General features: G+C 36.9%; 1 protein-coding gene across 1 annotated transcript in view; it reads left to right on the top strand.

Moving 5' to 3' along the window:
- The window catches only part of tspan15 (tetraspanin 15), a 67064-nt gene extending 57430 nt beyond the window's left edge, over positions 1-9634 (top strand). Inside the window, exons 6-8 of the mRNA XM_084931790.1 lie at positions 2558-2608; positions 3004-3117; positions 6689-9634. Coding sequence (XP_084787916.1) covers positions 2558-2608; positions 3004-3117; positions 6689-6829 — 306 coding nt within the window. The 3' untranslated portion in view covers positions 6830-9634. The remainder of the gene's footprint in view (positions 1-2557; positions 2609-3003; positions 3118-6688) is intronic.
- The last annotated feature ends 12809 nt before the right edge of the window (positions 9635-22443 follow it).

Genomic DNA, 22443 nt, shown 5'->3' with positions numbered 1-22443 from the left:
GTCTTACCACTACATTAGCTGGTACAATATATGCTTTTCTTGTTGCAATAATACCTCTTGTATTACCAGTTTCTATGCATGATGCTAACTGCTTCTGCCTCTTCGGATAATACTGCTACAGCACAATTTATGTTCAGCTACTACATTTAAAACATTTTTATTATTATTATAATTACAAGTACATAACATTTAAATGATGGTTTTTTTTTTAGAAACTACTTGTGGGTAGACTTTTACATCCATCATGGGCATGAATGTCATGGAAATTTAGGGCATTTAATGGTTTCTTTGAACAGCTTTTGTTTTTATTGACCGTTTGGGGAAAAAAAAGAACAAGAATTGGGTGCTCAAGTTTGAATTTGAACTTATATTTCTAGTTCATATAGCCACAAATATATACACATGTCCACTTAAATCTTTTAAGAAGTGCTTTTAAAGGCTCTACAGTGTCTCTTGTAACTTGAAAAAGCCAAGACCTATTACTTTCTTGTTAGTGATAATTACTGACTACAACCAGTAGTTTTTCTTTATCAGCATTAAAAAGATTTGTTTGACAGCACTCATCAGATTGACCAATATTCAGAACAAGGGGAAATCCAAGGAATTCAGCAAAAATCTAAAGTGGAGACTAGTAGATTTGGACAAGTTGGAAAAGTCGCTTGGGGCCATTTCTAAACAACTGCAGATCATCAGTTCAGACAGGTCTATGTAAGCACAATTTATCTGGAAGAATGCCAAAACTGTCATCATCACATAAGAAGAAATTTGTTGTAGGATGTTCAGAACAAACCGAGGCTCGAATCTGCCGTGAACTGGAAGCCATATGCCTTTTGGAGAAAGGTTTTATGGTCAAAGACTGAGCTTTTTGACTATAGTGACAGCTTGAGGTTTTCAAACTTTCAACTGTCAAGCACGATGGTGTCATGCTCTGGGGCTGCTTTGCTGCCTGTGGTACATTACATGTTCCAGCAGGACAATAACCCCAAACACTCATCAAGACTGATTTGTGGTTTGAAATGTTGACCAGTTTAATATATGTGTGGATTTGAGAAAAACCTAAAATACATTCAAACTTGTAAACCAAATGTTAAAAGACCAAAATGACACTGGCATTTATCATCTTAAACTGTATCTCATGCTGACCTATTTTTAATGGGGTCCAGTTATAAAAACATATGAAGCTAGAATACATTAAGTCCCCTGTAAAAGAGGATTGCACATATTTAACACACCTGTCTCTTCACTGGAGTTGATGAACACTTCATGCTAAGAGGTTTTTAAAAACAATTGTGTAGGTGTTTTGTGGCTGCAGTGGGAATGAACAAAGTCTGATTAGTTAAAGCTAAAGATTCCAGGTTTGCTGGGGGGTGATATTCACGTGAAAATACATGAATAAATGGCTTAATGGCTAAAGTGTGGCGTGAATTTATCTTGATACATCCTCATCTGTTTAATGAGAGGGTTTTTGATCTGCAGTTGTGCTGAGGAGAACTCCCAAAATCCCACGCAGCTTCACTTCTGAGAGACAAATTACACACTGTGAGATGCTGGCATTTTATTTGCTCAGGAAGGCACCTTCTCACTGAGGGCATGCAGTCTCACAATCACAGTGAGAGCTGAAGATCAGAGTTAGATACCAACTAATCTGTAATTTTATCATGTTTGTTCCTGAATTTGTTTTTTTTTTAGTTTTGGATTTGTGTGTGTGTGTGTGTGTGTGTCATTAAAGCTCTCAGACACACAGGCCTAAAGATCTGTCGGCGACACCTTCCTCAACCCTCAGCCCCAAGCAACTGCTAAACAACTGAAATTCTGATTTTCATCTGCAAAGTGGTTGGCATTAAGGAATGCACATTTTTCTCTAGTGCTCGGTGGCTGCCAGTGTCTGTGTCTGGGTCTTAAAGTAATAGCTCTTGCATGCAGAGTGACATTTAAAATGCACCTCTTCACCCTATATTGTGATTAAGCCTTAGCCATGGCATGTGCAGGCAATTTTCTCCACTTCTCTAAGTAGCAAAGGCTCCCTGTAATCTGTACACCTACACTGTCCAGTAATTATGGACAAAGAGAACAAAGAGAAAGTCTCGAGCTAAACACACAACAGTTTGACGAACTGTCTGAACTTATGAAACTGATCTCATCCGACATTCTCTAAAATTTAATTTAATTTAAAGGTTTCTGTGTTGGCTCAAACTTTTTGTTAGATGTTTCTTTCTTTCTTTCTTTCTTTCTTTGACTAGCAGCACTTTTTATGTGGAATAAAAATGGTCTTGACAAACTGTTTGTCAGAGAGAAAATGGCAAAACAGATCCCGGATGCTGTAGAGCAGAGCATATATGCAGACTTATCTTTGCGAACAAACATGGATATAATGATTTAGAGGTTTATTTTTAATTCCACTTAATTTTAGTTTTAATACAACAAGATACAGGCTGCAGATGACTCTGTTCTGAAGATAAAACCGTTAGATTAGATAAAAGCTTTTATTCTCCTGGCTGTCCCCACACTGTACAGCTTTCTGTTAATTTTTATTTGAAACATTTTACTTCTCTTTCAGAATAATGAAGTGCCCAACACTATGTGTGGGTACAAGGCCCTAGATGAGAAGGTAAGACCTCAAAGTCATAAAACGTCTGTGCTGGAAATAAAAACGAAAAACAAAGATGAGCTCTTCCCACTTTATTATGTGCTGAAATATCCATTGTGACTGTTGTATGCTTTATATCCACAGAAGGTTCATTTACACTGGGAATTGCAGACAGAAAACTGGCAGTTGCTGTTCTTTTTATCTCATTGACAGCTGAATGTTTCTTAGCAATAACTCTGGATGTGCTGTGTCGCTCTCACACAACTGAGGACAAGTGTCAGATAATTAAGTAATGGACTGGTCTTATTATAAGCAAGGAACAGAAAGTTAAACAGTTGGAAGAAAGGAAAGGGAGCTGCCTTTGACTTTTTGTAGTTTTGAAATTGGACTAACCACCAGTGTTCTGTGTCCCACAGCATCAACCACTGCCTGACATCTATACCAGAGGCTGCACCGGTGCATTCATCTACTGGCTGCTGGACAATTATAAGATTATGATCATACTTCTGTTTTTGATCCTAGTGCCTCAGGTATACACACACACACACACACACATTTGTACAGTGTGTACAGTGAGATAGTGATGCTTTACCTTTCTACTCATTTTTTACAGGTTAGCTTTTCCCATTATCTGTGGCCTTTTCTTCTCCTAATATGTTTGTATAGGAGTCTTCATGCAGAAATGAATGAAAGACCATGTGCTTGACTCTGTTATATAATATAAATATTTACACTCATTTTTAATGTGTTTTTATCCCAACTGTGACTCACTTTGTAACTGTGTGTTTTAAAAAGTTCGAAACAAATACAGTTATTATTGTGGTGAAGGGAAAGCTGTCGATGGTGGGTACAAACAACAGCAATTAACTTCTTCAAAAGGGTGTCTGAATAAAAGTGCGGCACTCTGGAGGGGAGGGGCACAGAGTAGAGGCATACATCTTTCAATTGTTGCCCATGGGACAGAAAATGGAATTAAAAAGATGCGCTGAAAAAGCCTTTTAGAAGCACAATTTAACACAAAACATTAGCTGCAAAAAACAGGCTGGTTTAGTAGTACTATATATGAGGAGTTATTTATGTCACTTTGTAGCTAAATTAGTTTTATTTTCATTATGGATATTTATTCCCACCATGGATGTTTATGGAACAATTGCCATTTAATTTTACTTTACCTTTTAACAATTAAATGTTTAAACTCAATACAAAAGTATAGACAGATGTACAGATGGGCAAATAGATAAATAATGTAATAAAAGTCTCAACAGAAAGCCTGTTTAAACAAAACAAATAAATGTAGACTAAAAAGACTGTCTCCCCAGCCTTTATTCATGTACGAGGAACAACTAAAAAATTCTGAGCTTGTAAATAGAGATAGTCAGCAGCAGTGCCTTTTGTAACAAGATGAGATAAATAATCTGGAGCATGGCCACTTAGCACTCTGTGTGTAAATACAAGAATTTTAAACAAATGCTAAAATCTCTTGGGAGCTAATTTATTGAGTATAAGATGGGAGTGTTGTGAGCTTGATTTCTAGAACGTGTTGTTAAATATCAACACGTTAATAGTCTGGACGCAGTATTTTGTACAGCTTGGAGAGATTATCTGTCAAAACCAGTAAACAGGGCATTACAATAATCTAAGCACAAATGCGGGAAATGGTTTTTTTGGGGGGGTTTTGTGTGGTTTTTTTGGTTCAGCTGCGCAGACCAGAGAAGAATCTAATATTGTACCGAGATTTCAAACACTGAACTTTACATTTGAAACAAAAGAAGCAAAAGCCGGACTGATTTTAGGATATAGTTCAGGTGCTATAATTATTGTTTCAGTAAAGTTGGTATTTAATACAAGGCAATTGCTAGAGAACTAAACCCAGTTAAACAGTGGGTCCAGCTGGTGAAGCTTAAAAGACGTATATAGCTGAATGTCATCACCATAGAAATGATAAGAAATGTCATTAAAATACTAAATGATGCCAGCTGAAGCATGTAGAAAGAAAATAATACTGGACCCAGGACTGAACCTTGTGGAACCCCACAGGTTAGGGAGATAATGTTAGAGGTGGCCGAACAGAGGTCCTATGAGATTTCATGCAAGGTTGTACAGTTTTTCAGTTGACCTTTTTGTGATAGGTGTGGCTGCAGTGATGTGTCATTTGTACTTCAGATTTTGAGAAGGCAAACTTGTATTTGCTTCTGTATTTACCAAAACAGCTTGCAGAGACTTATAGAGTGTACCTTTTTAGAGCTCAGTGGAATAAATCATCCAAAACCCAGATTAGCAAATGGAATAAAATGGAAATTGGTTCACCCCTTAGGCACATCTGACAGCTCCACAGCCTTAGGAGAGATAAAATCAGCCGTGCAGTTACTTGCTGGTCCAATTTATTTAGATTTGCTTGGACCAAACAGGCCATAATAAAAACACAAAAATTAACTTTTATTTTAAAATATTCTTTCTGAACTTAAAATGGACCAAAGATTTTCTTTTTAAATCAGACTTTTATTCTTTTCCAGCATTAAAAGAACAAAATCTACAAATGCACACTATTCATTCACTCTACACACCTTATACTCCTTCATCCTTCCCTTTTCTTGAACCAGATTCATTTGGTAGTGTGGATGTAACAGCACAGATGCTGTTTTTCATTACTTTGCCATTTCTACCCTCATAAATCCCATTTTCAATCATACATTTAATAATCCACACACTCTGGCAGCTATGAATATATGAATGTAGGCTGTGCTGGACTTTAATAAGCATGTTGAACTTGAGCTGTGCAGAAGGTGTCAGTCGTCCGGTTCATTACACAGGTGCTTCTCTTTTGCTCTTTGTCACACATCCCGATTTCTCAGGTGATGCTCAACATTTAATCTGGTGTCCCACTCTGTCGGATATTGGAGGTTACTTACGAATGTTTAGTTCCAAGTGGAAAATTTCATCTAACTCAACAGAAATCTCTATATAGCAGGACAAGTCATTTTTATCTCAGCTTCCAGTTTAGATTCCAATTGTGTGTATTTCTGGACGTGTGGTTAGTGTAGGTCTAATTAATAAAAAATAATAAAATAAATATTAAGCAACTTTTATTCAAGACATATTAAAATGGAAAAAAATACACAAAGTGTATTTTTTGGCTGTGAACAATCCAAAAATGTGTATGTGATTAAAAGTACTTTTGTCCCTCTCATTTCTATGATTCACTGAGATTATTTTGACAAATTTCACAATCATGAAAAAGCAAATGGAACGAATACCAGCTCTAAATATAAATAAATAGATTAAAGTATTGCTGATATGTGTGCTTTTGTTATCTGAGATGTGAGCTTAATTTCTGGGATGCGTTTGCAGAGTAAGTAGAAAACATTTTTTTGGTAAAGGCTGTGCAGATACTTGTCAGCTATTCCTCAAAACTGCATTAGGCACAAACTTAAACGAGTCAAAAAGAAAAGTCAGAAATGAAAATTAGAAAGCCCTTCCTCTTCTTCTTGTGTAATCGTTTTCTAAGTCATTACCATAAGACAAGCACAGACATTATACATAAAAGCCTTTTAGAGGGTTTACCTCTTACACGGACTTTCTTGTCATTCACAGACCTGTATTTAATAATTAGCTGATTTCTTTCAGGCCTGAAAAACAAAGCTGGGAGGAGGTACAGGTGTCTAGTTTGCTAGTTCTCGTTTGGGAAACAGAGAAGCAGAGAGATTTCGCACTCAATTTCGTTGTGTGGACATATGTGGCAGTAGTAGTCGCGTGCCCTTATTGTTTAGAAAGGGCATCACTGTATCTCTGCAAAGACAAACTCAGAAGCATACAAAGCAGCCGCTACCAGCAGACCGCCAGCTGATCAGGCTGTGCAGTGCTCCTGCAGACTGATGTTGCTTCAGGTGATCTTTCAAAGGATGTCCAGTTTATCTAAACACACATTTCCTTTGTTCCTTCTGCCTCACATCTCTTCTTTTAATCTCTTTCTCATATCTTACATTAGGGAGGCTTAGATACAAGGTAAAGACACAAATGAGACTAATGAGAAGCAGCCACAATCACCTTTCTGCCACCATGCTTATTAAGATTCTCTCTCTCTCTCTCATTCCCTCTGTCTAGTTCTTCGGTGTGCTAGTCACCCAGATATATATCACTCGTGTTGAAGACATAAGTAATCAGTACGTTGAACCCACCGAAGATGCACTACGTCAGAAAGGTCGCTTGGACAAATGGTTCAAATGTATGCCAGAATGGGACTGACAGAAAACTGCAAGTAGCGAAGAGATCTGAGATCTGATGTTCAACTGTGCTTTTTTTTTTTTTTTCAGCGTCCACTGTTTTACTTACTTTTAACAACTTTGTTGAAATACAGTGTACTAATGGATGAGTGGAAAATACTCGTTTAGATATGAGCTTTTAACTGCAATGTGCCTAACATGGTCTCAGGGATAAAGACAAAATACAAAACAACCACTTTTGTTTCTTTCTTTTATATGAAATGAGTCTTTTCCAGTGCAACACACAATCACAGTTCGTGGCGTTGCCTTAATTTTGATACTTTTCTACCCGTTTCTTCTGTTGATTAAACCATTGCTTGACCTTTCTAAATAATCAATGCTGAATCGGCATTGAAGTGCTGGTATACATAAAAATGGTCTAAAATGACTTTTTTTGCTTGTTTGTGTGTTGCTTAAAAACAGCTGGTCAGTTTGCCTTATTTGTATCTCCTGATGTGTCCAGGACAAGTGTTACCTATGATGCTCAGATGTATTACAGATATTTTATTAAAGCAAAAAAAAACTTTATTATGAAATACAATTTTGTCAGTGGGAACAGAAAAAAAATATGAATCTTAGTAAAGTGGCAATGCCATAACCGACTATCTCAGGGTGCCTATAAGCAGCAACCTTGTCTTTTAGAAATTGCCACTGCATGCCAGTTTGAATACTGCTGTTAGTAGACTTGCATGTAGTATGTATCCTACTCCTTATTTGTATAGTGGCTGACAATCAGCACAGTACAACTGTCTTCAGTGAAACAATTGTGCAGTGGAAACGACAATTTGTGATTGACATGTTAGTCATGATTGCATGTTTTCAAGCTGTCTTTTCACAGAATAGTGAAGTTATAAAAGCAGCACTTTAGATCTGCCGTGGCCAAAGCTGTGGACGTGGCACAAATTTTGTTTCCTGTAATTTGCCGCTTGACTTTTTTTATTTAGCTTATTTTTACATGTTTCTGTGATCTAATGAAGAACAATTTGGGGCGTTTCATAATTTTCAAAGACTTTTATTGGCAAATAAATCAGATTTATGTAAACAGTGCCTGTTTGCAGTGTTGACCCTTCTTCGTAACAGCTCCCTCTGGCATGCTGAATATCAGTTTCTGAGTTCGTGACTATGCTTCTGATCACTCTGCAAAACAGTATACGATCACTGTGAACTGCCAAAATTGAAGCAGTAAATTGTATGAAGTAAAACATTTGTGCCACTGCCAACAACAACAATCACATGATGCCTAACAACAGGTTCAAAGGGAACAATACAGAGATATTTCCCACTGACTATTGTTGTGTGGAAAGATGTAACAGGAGTAGTAGTGTGGCCTTGTTATTTAGACAGAGCATCATTACAGCAGAGCTATAAGTGTAACTCACTCGGTAATGAGTGTGGGTGTAGAAGTATACAACGTGAGGTATAGCGACGTTTATTTACCACTAATTACCAGCAGTAAATCAGGCACAGAGTTCTTCCTGAACATGGTGAAATTCTTGGAAGTATAGTCGCAAAATGTCTGTACAACACTACCATGAGTTCCCAGAACCTCAAACTTCACAAGCTATGGAAAGCTGACTGGTAACCCCCCCCCCATATATTGCTAATATGCTAACCACATATTGTTGCACATTGGATTCAAACTCATACCTTCGGTGACTACCTCCCTACTGCTTGTCAAAGTGATGTCACCGAACATAATGCAACACCATTGGTTATTTCTCAAGTTAGCACGACGGTTCAGTGGTTTGCACTATTGCCTCACAACAAGAGGGTCCTGGGTTTTCCGCAGGACCTCTAGTTTCTACACTGGGACACTCTCTTGCAACATAAAGCTCAAAACCTAAAGTGTTTCACATACTTAAAGTAAAATAAAGGTTAAAAAAACAGATTGGTCTAAATGAATTAACATTGTGACAAAGTGTTGTATTTTATGAAGTTGAACATGATTGACTGTAGAGAAGCAGATATTGCTTTATAATATATTACAGCTTATAGTCATTGTGGTTTTACTATTGACGTTTATATATGCACTTTTTATGACCTAACTTAACAATGTGAATTTATTGTACTGTTGAACTTCTTGCGTCTGACGTAACATCAAACCAGAGACCGAAGTTGGGTTTATTTTTTGTTTGGTTTTTTTGGGGGTTTTTTTGTTTTGTTTTTTTTGTTGCAAATTACATATTTTATTAATTAGGTGTTGGTTGAGCTTGAGCATTTGTAAATACTGGCTGGTGGTGTGTATGTACTCTGTTGTATGGGGGTTTTATTATGTGTTACAGTTATTTTATGCTCTTTACTGTGAGGATGCGTTTAGAGAGAATCAGTTTCAATATAAAGCGACAACAGCTTCTAGCATTAAGGAAATTATTTTTTTATGATTTGATGCATTTAAAAATGAAAACTATTTTTAGTTACATGGATTTAATCACATTAATGTCACTCAATGTGCTTCGTTTGTCTGCTTCATTAAACTAACGGTGCTAAGGGAACTATTTTGGCTAATTAGTTTGTCACAACTACATTTTTTGGAAATTTGATTGAAACTGTAATGTAAGTTAAATAAAAATATATTGACCCAGTTCACCGTCCATGTGATATAACAATATATATGGGTAGTTCTGTTATTTTCATATTCATTATTTGTCACTGGTTGTATAAATATGTACAAAGGTGGTCTCAGCTCCAAAGTTTATACAATGTTGGAAAGACTGCACAACATAATTTGAAAGTATGTTTTTGAAATGCTTTGTTGGGTTTAGGTTGGAAAATAAAATGATTAAAATATTTTAAGAGTCCTGTTGTTTGTCTTTTAGTGGACTGTATTTTAGGAACAAACCACAAAAGCAACTCAATCGCCAAACATCTCCCCAAGTCTACACCCTCTCCTAAAAATTGTCACCTCTGGTTCAAACTAATCAAAATCATTAAACATTAAAACAGCTTTAAAATTATAGTACTCAATAGGTCGTCCTGTGAAGGTATTTTGGGTGATGCTGTATAAATGATTGTTGATATCAAACTGTGTATTTTCTAGGCCAGGCTTCATCCTGAGTTTACAGCTGTGTGTAAATTTTTCATGTTGAAGTATGTGAGCATCTACAGACGAAGACAGAACAGATGAAAAATGTAAAAGTTCCTGAATTATTTCCATAAAAGTCTCCAAACAAAGCCAGTTCTTGTAATAATTCAAGCTGTCACATTCAGCTCCACTGTTACAAACCGTCACTAATGCTTACATGTAAGATGCCCAAGAATGGTCCGTATAACAGGACATTCATACCAAAACATACAAGACAACATAAGAATATTTTATTAGATTCGCATTGGAGAAAGAAACCTACTCGTTGAATTGTTTGTTTGGTTTAAACATAATATCAAAATAAGTAAACACATTTATCAAAGACTCAGGCTGAGTGACAAAAATCTTTGTTGTGTTAAAAACAATATGTTGCAATAGTAACATTTTACAGTATGTTTAGGCTAAAACAGTGACCAAAATTTGTGGCACTGAAAACCTCTAAAATTGAAAGATTAGTTTAGAGTCAGTTTATTTCTAATTTTACTTTTTACATTACCAAACAGTGCTGTACTAGAAGCTTCTCAAACACAAGCACCATGTGTACATGACATCTCTTCTCTTTTACACATTAGAGGAGTTTATGTGAAAAGAGCGGGAATGTCCACAGAGGCTTGGTGTTTATCTGTTGTACGATCTTTCTTCCTCCTGCTCCTGCTGCTCCACAGACTTCCTGCTGAATCAAACCCATTAATATTTTACTCCAACCACCACTCAGGACCAGAAAGTTATTTTGTTTTATCACAGAAAGAAGACACTTTGGGGAATGATCTGAAAGCAATGGCCATGTTCCACTCACCAACAGCTTAAGAAAACGATATAAATAATCATAGCAATACTCAGACTCTGGCTCAATTTTAAAGCAAGTACTGTAAGCTGTCCATGACAGAAAATTAAAAGATGATCACAGCTATTCGTCTCCTTGAGAGCAGTCATGTGGTTACCCCCAGACCACTATGAAATTGAGCTGTTATAGAAATACAACCTTAGGCAGAAATTTAGGGACAAAGGATACTAGATCCTCTTTTTCAGGGAAAAATAAAATTAACCTTGTCAAGACAACATTGTAAATATACCTATAATATCTCATAATATAATATACACTCACACTAATTCATCTTGTGGTTATTATATTTGTAAAACAATACATTTTCAATTAATTCATTTTGTTAGCTGCACCATAACACAGTTTATGATCTTGTATTTCAGTGCAGCAGTTGTATTATGTTGTCTTCTAATGCATGACTGTGGAGAAATGGCCAAAAAAAAAGAAAATCGCCCATAAATTTCTTTAATCTTTTTCTAAACTTTTACTTGAACTTCAAAGAAAAAAAAACTGAAGTGAAGGAAAGACATTAAGAAGAATTCATAATGATTACTGGTGCGCTCAGAGAGTCTGACTGCACTTAACACTGGCCTCCTTAATATTGTTCTTGAATTAGGTCTCAAACAGCAATGTCCCAAAAATGTGGTAAGCTCATCTTAATTGCTTCAGTTCAGTAAAAGAGAACAGCTGGTGAACAATATTACTTCAGCTGCAAGATTAAATTCCAGAGGGAATAAATAGCCTATAAAACGAAATGAAATGCTTGTCACATTGAAATTAGTTGCGTATCCTTGGCCACTCATGTTTTCTCTTCATAGACAGATGAGCAAGTGTAACTAATGCCTTTATTAAGGCTTTCTGTGACAGAAGAAAAATTAATTATGATCATCCTAAGGCAGCAGCACCTAAATTGAGGATATAATTAATGCAAACTGAATTATGGTAAACCTTAAATTAACTCTGATCAGTTTTATGTAGCTCATAATCCTTCTTTAGATTAGCTACGCAAGAAGCAGTTTTTATAACAGTAGCAAAATGTTCAAAGTTCACATGTGGGTTTAACAGCCTGCCGCTGAAGGTTCAAAATATATCAGCAGGATATGGCAGAAAATATCTCTTATCTGACTGACTGTTTTCACGAACGAGTGTTACTTTGAACTCTGGGACGGCGTTATCGGCTTTCCTTTTATAAAGGATGATCCGGTGTATAATAAAGAAAGCACTGAAGCACCTTTCCTAGGGATTTAAAGAATTCAAACAGCTCTTGTTATGACTGCCACACAGATACTCCACAGAGTCCCTTCACTCTGTTAGGAACCTTGCTAAAACCATAGGACTACAGCCTGTGTTTATCGAGACAGGGGGCCTGTCCACAACTACAACCATTGTTGTATTTGCTTAAGATAGAATTTCACAATTTCCCAAGCACCCACTGCCTGAGAGTGGTTACTTGATATAGTGAGATAGTTGAGATAGTCACATATTTCTTCCAGCAAGCTTCCAGCCGAGTAGTTTGTCCTTGACAATTAGTCATGAACCATCTTGCCTCATCTGCAGGCAAATTTAGGAGGGCAAACCTCTCTTGGTGTGGGAGTCATCTTGTGAGCTTATGGTTTTACATCATGAGAGAAAAAGTATGTGTATCTCCCTCTCAGTCTGGCTTTCTGTCTCCCCCTTGACTTTCACCTCTCCTCTTCAGCTGTTTACACCAAAACAAGCAGACAGCTGTACAGACAGCAGAGTGATTGGTCTGTCAGGCACACGGCATGTCTTATATGACCATAAGTGAAAGGGTTACAGAAGCAAACAGTATATGCTTTAAATCAGACTCTTCGCTGGTTTTATAGTTTGTTTATAGTTCCTCTGAGGATGTAGGCTGTCTGCATGTCTGCTGCTTCTGTCTCTTTGTGGAATCCAAATCTCAGCGATGTTCAGGACTCAGTGGGGGTCACACCATCTGTTGCAGCATTCAGTCACATTAGTTGTCGCTGAAGATGGTTCTTTACAACAATGACATTTGGCAGCAAGTCTTCCATAGAGAGCATTTTTGATCAGGCTTCTCTGGACTGTGAACCAGGGCTCTGCTCTTTATCTTTTACCTCTTACTAGTTCTGCTCCATAATGTGACTAGGAGACGTTTCATCCATTTCTGGCTGCTTACGAGCAACAGATAATTACTGGCACTGGGGTGAATTCAACCTGAAAAGTGTTTGTTTGTCAGGGCAGTTTACCGTTAACACTTCAGATATTTTATGTGCACCCTCCTCAGAGGTTTATACTCTTTTATTTTTTTATTTCATTTGAGAGTCATTTTAAGAACAAAAATTTCTGTATATTTGAAAAAAGCAAATATGCATAAAAATAAAACAAATTATACTCATAAACCGCCTGATGACATTGCAGAACAAGTTTCAGCCAGCAGCTGTCAGTTGACCTTTTACCTGTTATCAGAGAGAAAATATATATAAGATATGTAGAGTCATGTGACAAAGCAGTACCCTCAGATAACCTTCACCAAATGTAATTTTACTATGTGTCATTATTTATTAAACAAAAATTAAACCAAAATGCAGAAGCAGTGCACGCCAGCTTTATCTTCACCCTGACATGAAGAAGACGATGGATGGATGGTTTTGTCAGACATGAAGCTGTGAACCAAACCTTTCAACTTTGGCCTTTTCTGTCCGAGGGACATTTTCCCCAAAGTCTTGTGGTTTGTTCAGAATGTTTTTGTTCACAAACTTTGCAAACCTGCTGCTATGTTATTTTTATAGAGAAGAGACTTTCTCTTGGCAACTTTTCCAAACAAGCCATACTTGTTTAGTCTGTTTTTTAATGGTACTGTCATGAACTTTAACATTTGACACTCTAAATGAAGCCTGTAGGGTCTGAGATGTAGCTCTTGGGTGTTCTGCATTTTCTCTCTGCATTACTCATTCTGACCTCAGGGTGAATTTCCTGGCAATATTGAATGTTTTCCATTTGTGAATATTCCTTCTGATTGTAGAATGATGGACTTTGATTAGCAGCACCTGGTTGCTATTTACCCTCTTAATTTCTGTGAAAGCAACAGGAGTATACTGCTTCTGCATTAAATACATATAATGAAACACTGTAACAAATTATGGTGACAAAATACTTTCAGAGTCAGTGGAAGCACATCACATTCGACATGGTAAAAATCACATTACTGAGTAATCTATATTCAATGTAAGATCAAGATAACCGTGTGTTGGCTAGTCTCTTATGTTTTAAAAGTTCAATTAGCGATTATTTTTAATTAACATTAAAAAAATTCTAATTTATTTAGCTAATAAGAAACCATAGCATTTCTTTCTAAAGCAAAGACAGGGAGATACACATATAAGAGTGCAATCAATAGTGTGTGATTTATCATTGAGATCTATAGCTCTAAAATTACTTTGTTACTTATAAAGAAAGAGAAATCATTGTGCAGTCAGTTTATTGGCAGACTCATAAAGATCGCAGAGATGCTGTATATTCACTCTTCCATTGCAATTATTTATACACAGGTGCTTTCTCCCACACACTGACACTATGTCCCAGTATGCAGCAATGTGTGGGAGTGAGCTGGCCTATTAGTGTTGTAGATAGCCCTGTGTCTGGACTGATGCTGACATTTAGCCCTGACCCATGTAAGAAAGTAATTAATTATTTTGTGGGAGCAGTGAACGTTTTTTCTCTTTGCATACTTAAACAGTTAAACTGTAGCTTGCCAATGATACACATTGTTCCTGTTTATATCGTTAGTTAGCTCCAACTTGTTTGTATCGACATACCACATCAGAGACACGTCTAATGGGCTATGGCCACGGATGTATACTTGACATGCGTATACTTCTCTCTCTGTGACTATTACAACAAATTAGCTAATTACTCTTCAGAGCAGACATGATTTGTCTGATCTGAAGCTGGCATTTAGCACTGACAACGACACTCAATAAACTAACAACAGAAATAGATGAAAAGCAGCAACCACTACAGGATCCCCTGAGAGTACTGCAACAGATGTAATGAAAGATGCATTCATCTAAATAACTTTAAATAAATTATATTATAAGTGTTATTTCAAACTTGTCAGAGGAATAAACAACTGCTTTTACATATGAGGGTACATTTGCAGTCAGCACTTCTTCTATGCATGATTAAAATGGTCTATCAGTAAAGGAAACTGAATGTGTGTATAGGCAGAAGGGGATATAGGTAATGTCCCACATTAGCAGATCGGGTCCAGATCGGGTCCAGATCGGGTCATAAACCAGTGTACTTCTGTTGAGAGGCATTTCATTCTTCCATATATTATCATTAGTCGTACAGCTGGAGCATCTCTATACATAAAAGTTTAAAAAGTTGTAAATAAAAACAATATTCAGAATGTAGACATTGAAATGTTACTTCCTTTAAATCCTACGTGCTTATGTTTGTCATAAATTATAGGTAAAGAATCCTAAGCACAGACTTACAGAGAGGCAGATGTAAACATTTGTGATACAAAGAAAGCCCACAATACTTCATGAACAGACAGAAAATACAGAGAGACAATGGGAGATACAGAGACAAAGGGTTCCAAAAGGACCTCCTATCTACTAATCCTACCCACTTTTCCTCGAGGACAAAGGAAAAGTGGGTTGGAGAATTGCTGAGGACTTAGGAAAAGAGAAGAGCAATTCTCTGAGAATTGAAAAAGCCCTACTCTAGTCTCCTTAAAAATGTGACACCGGATTTCCGACGTTTTGAAACTATAATATGCAGAAGATGGACTACAAAACAAGCATCTTACTTCACCACAGCGTGTTCTAACCCTGTTGTTTTATGGAGCTCGTGTAAATGAGAACAGCCTGTGAAAAATATCCCTTTGTTACAAAGGCTGTCATTTTAAAGAAGAGGGAACATTTAGTACCAGATATACTAATGTCTTCAGCAATTTAAACCCTTCTTTTAATGTTAAAAGGCTTCAGAATTTACTAAAGAGGCACAGTGTCAGTTTTATGACCAGGAGTATTTTTGTCGCTGGTTTTATATGTATTTGTAAGAGTTTCACTTTCAGAAGGAGAATAAATGAGTCACAAATGTCAATTAAAAAGCCTGATTTTTTTTGGTGTTAATTTGTAAATTGGACAAATTAACACCAAAAAAGCACATTTTTTGCCTGCTGTGGTTGTGATAGTTACTACTAGGAGAGTTTATTTTCAGGAGCGGAGATGATACAAAAACAAGTGTATAATCAGAACTTTGTGTAGATGGCTCAAAGCCGTTATTACAGTGCAGAAAATTTGTCTCTGTCTTAAAACCTTTCACTCAGTCCTGTGTTTAGAGGTTAGCCCCACTTATTGCTCTTCAATAACACTGTTTTCATGAACCAGAGTAGTAATGTAGTAACAAAATAACTGGGACGGCTTAGGATCTGATGGTAAATATGTTTTGTGTTCTTCTGCACATCATACAGGTCAGCTGTTCCACAAAGATTTCAGATTTATAGAGTGAAACAGTTTGTAATAATCCAGCTATCCTTTAGATAAATCCTGAGCTCCACCTGAGTCCTAATCCTTTGCACAGTGAGTTCTGTCTACTTATGTCTTCTATTAAAAAAGCATGCTAACAGTACTGAAGTACTGAAGTTAGCAAGCTCACAGAAAACTCACTTTGGGCAATGTAATTCTTTGGGTAGCCCACTATGGGGTGCCCATAGAATATCATTTGGCGACAGTAATACAACATGGGCCACATGTGGGCCCGACATTGTGAGGCCTGGGTTGTCAAGCCCCTGTGAGCCCCGGTACCAGCATAAAGTGCCCTGAATTTCACATCAGTTTCTTTTTATATTTCTAAACTTTAAAAAAAACTCCTTTCATGCTGTTATTCAGGAGGTGCTGCTGAGTCTACATGTTTCTCTGTGTTGTCCTGTGTGCCATATCCATGCACTATATTATCTGTCAGTGTTTCATACTGACAGTCACTGTCAGTGTTTTCATTACTTTTGTAAGTTATTTAGTAGTGCCATAATCAAATCTTTAATTACAATACTTTTTTAGCCTCTGCCCCACACGTTCATTTGTGCCCACACTAAAAGTTGATCGGGCATCAACACACAGAAGCTCCTACTGTGGCAGCTCTGCAATTTTCTACTGATTTTGTTTTAGTAACTGCTGAGTATAACAATTAGTTTCAGCAGAGATGTCAAATACACAGTGTCCAATCAAAGGCACAACACAACAAGAACTGGATTGGCCCCCAAACCCCCCAGATTCCAGTCCAATCAAACATCTGTGGCATGCACCAAAACAACCATGGAGGCCTCAAACACCCCACAGGACCCTGAAGATCTGCTGCCAGTTGGAATGCCAGAGACTACAGGAGGCCCTCAGTTGTACTGCATCCACGCCCTGATTGGTCCAAGCTGTTTTGGCAGCACAAGGTGAACCTACACAACATTAGGCACTGGGTTTTAATGTTGTGACTGATCTCTGTAACATCATATTCACTGTGCATTTGATTTGTCAAATAAAAGACAAGTTTTCAAGAACATATAACATTTTCTGTTCAAGTGTTTTGGTTGAGGTTACTTTATGTGCAGTATAAGGATGTGATTGAGAGCAGCTTGAATTAGACACCATACGTAACAAACAAGACAATCATCAACATATCAGTATCAAGCAATATAATAAACAGCCTTTAATGCCTATACAGAGATTATAGAGCCTGTCTTGTAAAAGCAAACATGTTTGGCACAGCAGTGCATTCAGATCATAATTCTGACTGCAAAAGCTGCCTAACAAGACAGGCTAGTTTCTTCAAAAATAAAACTAAGGTGAAAAAAGAAGCCTTTTTGAATGGCCATATATGGAGCAGGTGGAAAAGTAGTGTTTATATATTGTGCTTCCTTTACACCACCTGAAATCTTTCAGAGAGTCAGCTGCGGGGGGTTTAAGGGGAAATGAAAAGGTTTAATTTGTCACTCAGTTTCTTTTTTGACGTTTTTTCTCTTTGTTTCATGATTCTCTGCTAGTTTTATTTTTGAATGTTTGATCTAAAGGTTTTCTTGGAGTCTTTTGTGTTCTGGTTTCATACTTTCTTGTAAGCATTCGTTGGTTTAAGTCTGGTTTATGAATCTCTGGTTTTTCCAGTATAATCTCTTTGTTTGTTTATCTTTCTGCCTCCCCCGTCATTTCCTCTTTAGTCATGTCCTGTTCATATGTCTCACCCCTGATATGAGTATTTGTTACATCCTTTTTTATTTTGATAGTTCCTTGTCCTGTGCGTGTTCTGTTCAGTTTTGCGTCCCTGGCTCTTTAGTCTGATAAGTTTCACCTGTTGCCTGTTCTCTCGTCAACCTGCGTGTATATATCGTCTTAGTCTCTCTTTATCTTTCGTCATGTTCCTCATCAAGCTGTGTATCTCATGTTTGTTCCACGGTCTCTTGTTAGAGCCTCGTTGTAAGTTCCTAGTTTCTGCCTGGCCTGAGTTGTTCTGTATTATGTATTTTCTCTGACTTAGTTCAGCAATAATGCCGCTTTTGAGTTTTATCTTGTGAGTTTGAGTCCTGTATCTGGGACCTATCTTCCTGCCACAGAGTGCGCACAGATTCAGGTTGAAATCTGGCTAACATGTATTAATCTTTTTTTGACACAAAAAAAAACATTACTTCAAACTAATTTTATTTATTAAAATCAATAACATATTGAATAGAGTTTTATATAATATAGCACCTGCTTCATATTGCACAAACATACAACATTATAGACGATCGCTGAGCGTGACCTGCTACAGCTCCCCAAAAGCTCCCCTCCCTTTTAAAGACGGCACTTATTTCTGCCACTCTGTGCTTGCAAGACAGTAATCGAATATATGATAATCTAATGAAGTAAATACATCATGCACCTGCTCCAAGCAGGCACGGGGTCGGGTAGAGTTGGATCACTTTTTTCCCTTAATAAATAAAATCGTAAAAGTAGGGCCGCAAGGTTTCCTAATCAAATCTCCATTATTATATGGTCCAAAATGAAACAAATTTTGCTAAAACTCTACACACTTGGTTTGGAGATGTTTTTAAAGTCAGTTTTTTTTAAAATATGGTAAATAGACTGGTACTTTAATGGTACACTGGTTAAACACTCAAAGCACTGACACAATACATTACAAATATCTCTAATATATAAATATAGCAACACAAATTTGAACATAGATACAGCTGAAATTGAGATGCCCTTCTTTTATCCATTTTTTATTCATCCATATCCATCTGTGACTGTGATGATTTCACACTTGACTTGGCAAACAAATAGATTATGATGTCCTATCACTTTCTTGCAGCACGTCTTATAAAGTTGTCCTCAAATTGAACCTGGACTTAGTTTTGCATGAAAATAAGTAATTCCTGATACAATCTTTAACTCATTATTTCCTATTTTACAGGGTGTTGGTCTATGTGTGTTCTTTCCTTTTTATACTCACAGCTGCAATTAGTTTTAATTTTGGAAAATAAACCTTTGTTCGGCAGATCACAGCTTCACGGCTCATTTCCTTCATTTCTTTCTGACTGGATGCGAATGATGATGGCAAACTTTTCTTTTGGAACCTTCTAATTAACAAATATTAACAGTTATTCAATTTGTGCACTGGAGTTCTACCTGTGAAAATCCAGACTTTAAAACACCAAAGCTATATCTGCTGCTAATGAGCCATGAGTGACTGTGCACATGAAAAACCTTAATGATTAATATGCAGAACATGATTGAAAGATCAATTCAGTCGGGGGATTCAGGTGCTTTGTCTAATGAGTCTGCTGAAGAGCAATTATATCTCTGTCTTTGCCTCTGTCTCTTTTTCCTTCTTTAATTCTTTAAGTTTGGCTCTGACCTTTATAAATAAACACTACAGACGAATCTTTAACTGAACGAATCGGTGGGGTGAGTGGGTCAGATTGTGTGTATATGCAATAAAAATATTTTTGTGACTGTGGTCATTGTCCATCACAGAGATATAACTCCTCTGAACATACTCAAAGAAGTTGCAGGTCGCACAGTTGTTGCTGTGCAGAAATGTCATGTCAAGACACAACATATATAATCTAGGGGAAAAAAACGTTACAAATTTGTACCCTGTAGTTGATATTCTTTTTGAGCTCGTAAGTTAAACTGAAAATCTGCAGAAAATCAAGTAATAGTGATTGCTGTGACTTTAAAAAGGGATGAAAGTCTTTCTATTGAGTCAGGCTAACTACCAGGTTACCAGAGTAATTTGCTTTAGCTGCCATGAGTGCTGCCATCGAGTTACCTGCAACTAAAACTTGTCAAATAATTTATTATATAGAATTTACCTTGAACTAGTTTTCATGTACAGTAATGTGACAACCTAATATTTAAAAAAATAATCACCGTTTCTTACTAAACACTACAACTGTGTTGCACTTTTAGAGACAATACTGTACAGAAGTCTTGAGCCATTTTTCAGTTCTTTATATTTCTTGTATGTTTAATAAAGTGGTCTCGAGCTATAGTTCTCCAGGCTTTCTGAGGTCTTTAAGAGTTTTTTCTTTGGACATTGGCTGCTTTTTCACTCATTTTCTCCACTGTACTTGTACCGGATCATTGTCAGAGGATTTTCTTTTTGTTTAAGCCATTTAATACTGACCTAACTAAAGGGATAAACCAGTGAGTTGCCCATACATAACAGACAATTTGTATGGAGGAAGTCAGGAGAGGGATACAACAGCGACTCTCTAGAGTCATCTGTAAAACACAATGAAAGCTCTGTGAGTCAGTGGTGTTGGAAATCTTGTCAAAACTGATGGAATTATAAGTTGTCCTTCAAAACACCTGGATAACTTTTCCTGAAAACTACAGCTGCCTAATAGAATAATCGAAGAATAATTGAAGGAACTGTGACATGAACTCCTGAACTAAGCTGAAATAAATGAATTAAACAAAGATGTCACATCATCTGTGCCTGGTTCAGGATTGCCTGAAGTAGAAACTGTATTCAAAGATCACTGAATCATGCTTGATGCTCTTATACTACTTTTTGTGAGAGGTGAGTTTCCAGGACAATGAGCTGATGAGATAGAAATTAAAGAAAACACTGAAATATGATCTTTGTTTTGTGTGTTATTTCTAAAGAGCCCTTTTGTAAGTGGTTAAGTTTTATTACAGTGTAAACACATGGGACAAAAGGACTGTATGTCCTTGATATGTTTACAACCCCACACGGGTTTTAAAAGACAAATGAGGACTTGTAAATTCCAGTTCTGTCTGATATCTGACCACTCAGACTTGGTGCTAGAACTGTGGCTTAAAAATGCATTTTAATGTCACATTGGCATCTGGCTTGGGTAGATCGAAGTGTGCAGTCTTTGCAGGCTGAGCTTTGGCACATAAAATTTACATGGTGCCTGGTCTCTGCTCTGCTGTGTGTGGCCCCCCACTGGTATGTTATTGTCTGAGCGTGCTGAAATTGTGTGTTTTAAGCCTCAAGTCTAAACAGACGATATATAGTAGTGGTATTTCTGGCATTTTAAAAAGGTTTGGCAGCTTAGGGACACAATGGGGAGAGAAACAGGAAACATATGACATACAATATAGAATAGGAATTATTGTGAAATAAAGATCCTTGATTACAAATGAAAAAAGTCTGTAAAGTATATTTTAAAGAAATCGTATTCTTGTTTTTTGGAGGATAAGGCAGTTGTATGGTTTAGAAAAAAAAAATTACATACAGTGATTAAAGATTGGGGTTAAATGATACAGATTTATTTTCGTTTGCAGGAGAAATGAAGACAAATGGAAGATAAGATCTAACAAAACAGTGTTTCTCAACTTATGCTCTCTGAATTTTTTTCACGATACGTCTGAATAAATGCGATAAATCAGCCGTTTGTGGCTACAACGTTGCCCAAGATAAACTATCTGTTGCTTTGTGTGTGTTGCTGACTGGGAGCTTTATTTGGATATCTGCTGCCATCTCATGGTGGACAACTGCAAGAGGAAATCTGGTTAATTACTCGGGCAGGGCAAAATTAACCAGCTGGGAGAAAAAAAGTTTGAGAACTCTTTGGATTTAATGGAGATTTTTTTTTTTTTTGAAAAAGAAATTAAACCTAATTGAAGTAATAAGGGGAAAATTCAACTTTTCATGTCTTTTTTGAATATGTAATCACTCTAAAATATTTAGATATTAGATATTTACGAGTTTTAATTCAGGAGATAATCCTGGGTATGCAGGGTGTAGAGATGTACCTATAGAGAAAAGCATACAAACATTGGTTAGTGATTTGAGCAAGACTGGTGCTTATGTAGAACCTTTCTATTCAGTTGCTACTGCAGATCTCATTCATGTAATCTTACATATTCATTCAGCACTTTTATCTATACCTAAGTGCTTTCCAACATTTGCGCCCGCACATACATGGATGCTTTGGGAGCAACCTGGGATTCAGTATCTTGCTGAAAGATATTCAGCGTGCCGACCGGAGGAGTCAGTTGATCCACAAATCATCCAATCAGTAGGCAGCCCACTGTACCACCTGAGCCGCAGCTGCCTCAGTTTTGTTGGCTTGATCATGACAGCATTCAAAGGCCTTAGGTGAAGCATTTTAAAGATGCCAAAATAGAGGACTGGACATGACAACAACAAGAGTGAAAGTAAAGTTTTAGAAGATGGGAGTGAGAGCTGCGTG

Source organism: Perissodus microlepis, chromosome 1, assembly GCF_051167445.1.
Source record: "Perissodus microlepis isolate ML-2025 ecotype Zambia chromosome 1, ASM5116744v1, whole genome shotgun sequence".
Lineage (NCBI taxonomy): Eukaryota > Metazoa > Chordata > Actinopteri > Cichliformes > Cichlidae > Perissodus > Perissodus microlepis.
The sequence above is the reverse complement of the archived record's forward strand: the minus strand, read 5'-3'. Positions and strand labels throughout refer to the sequence as shown.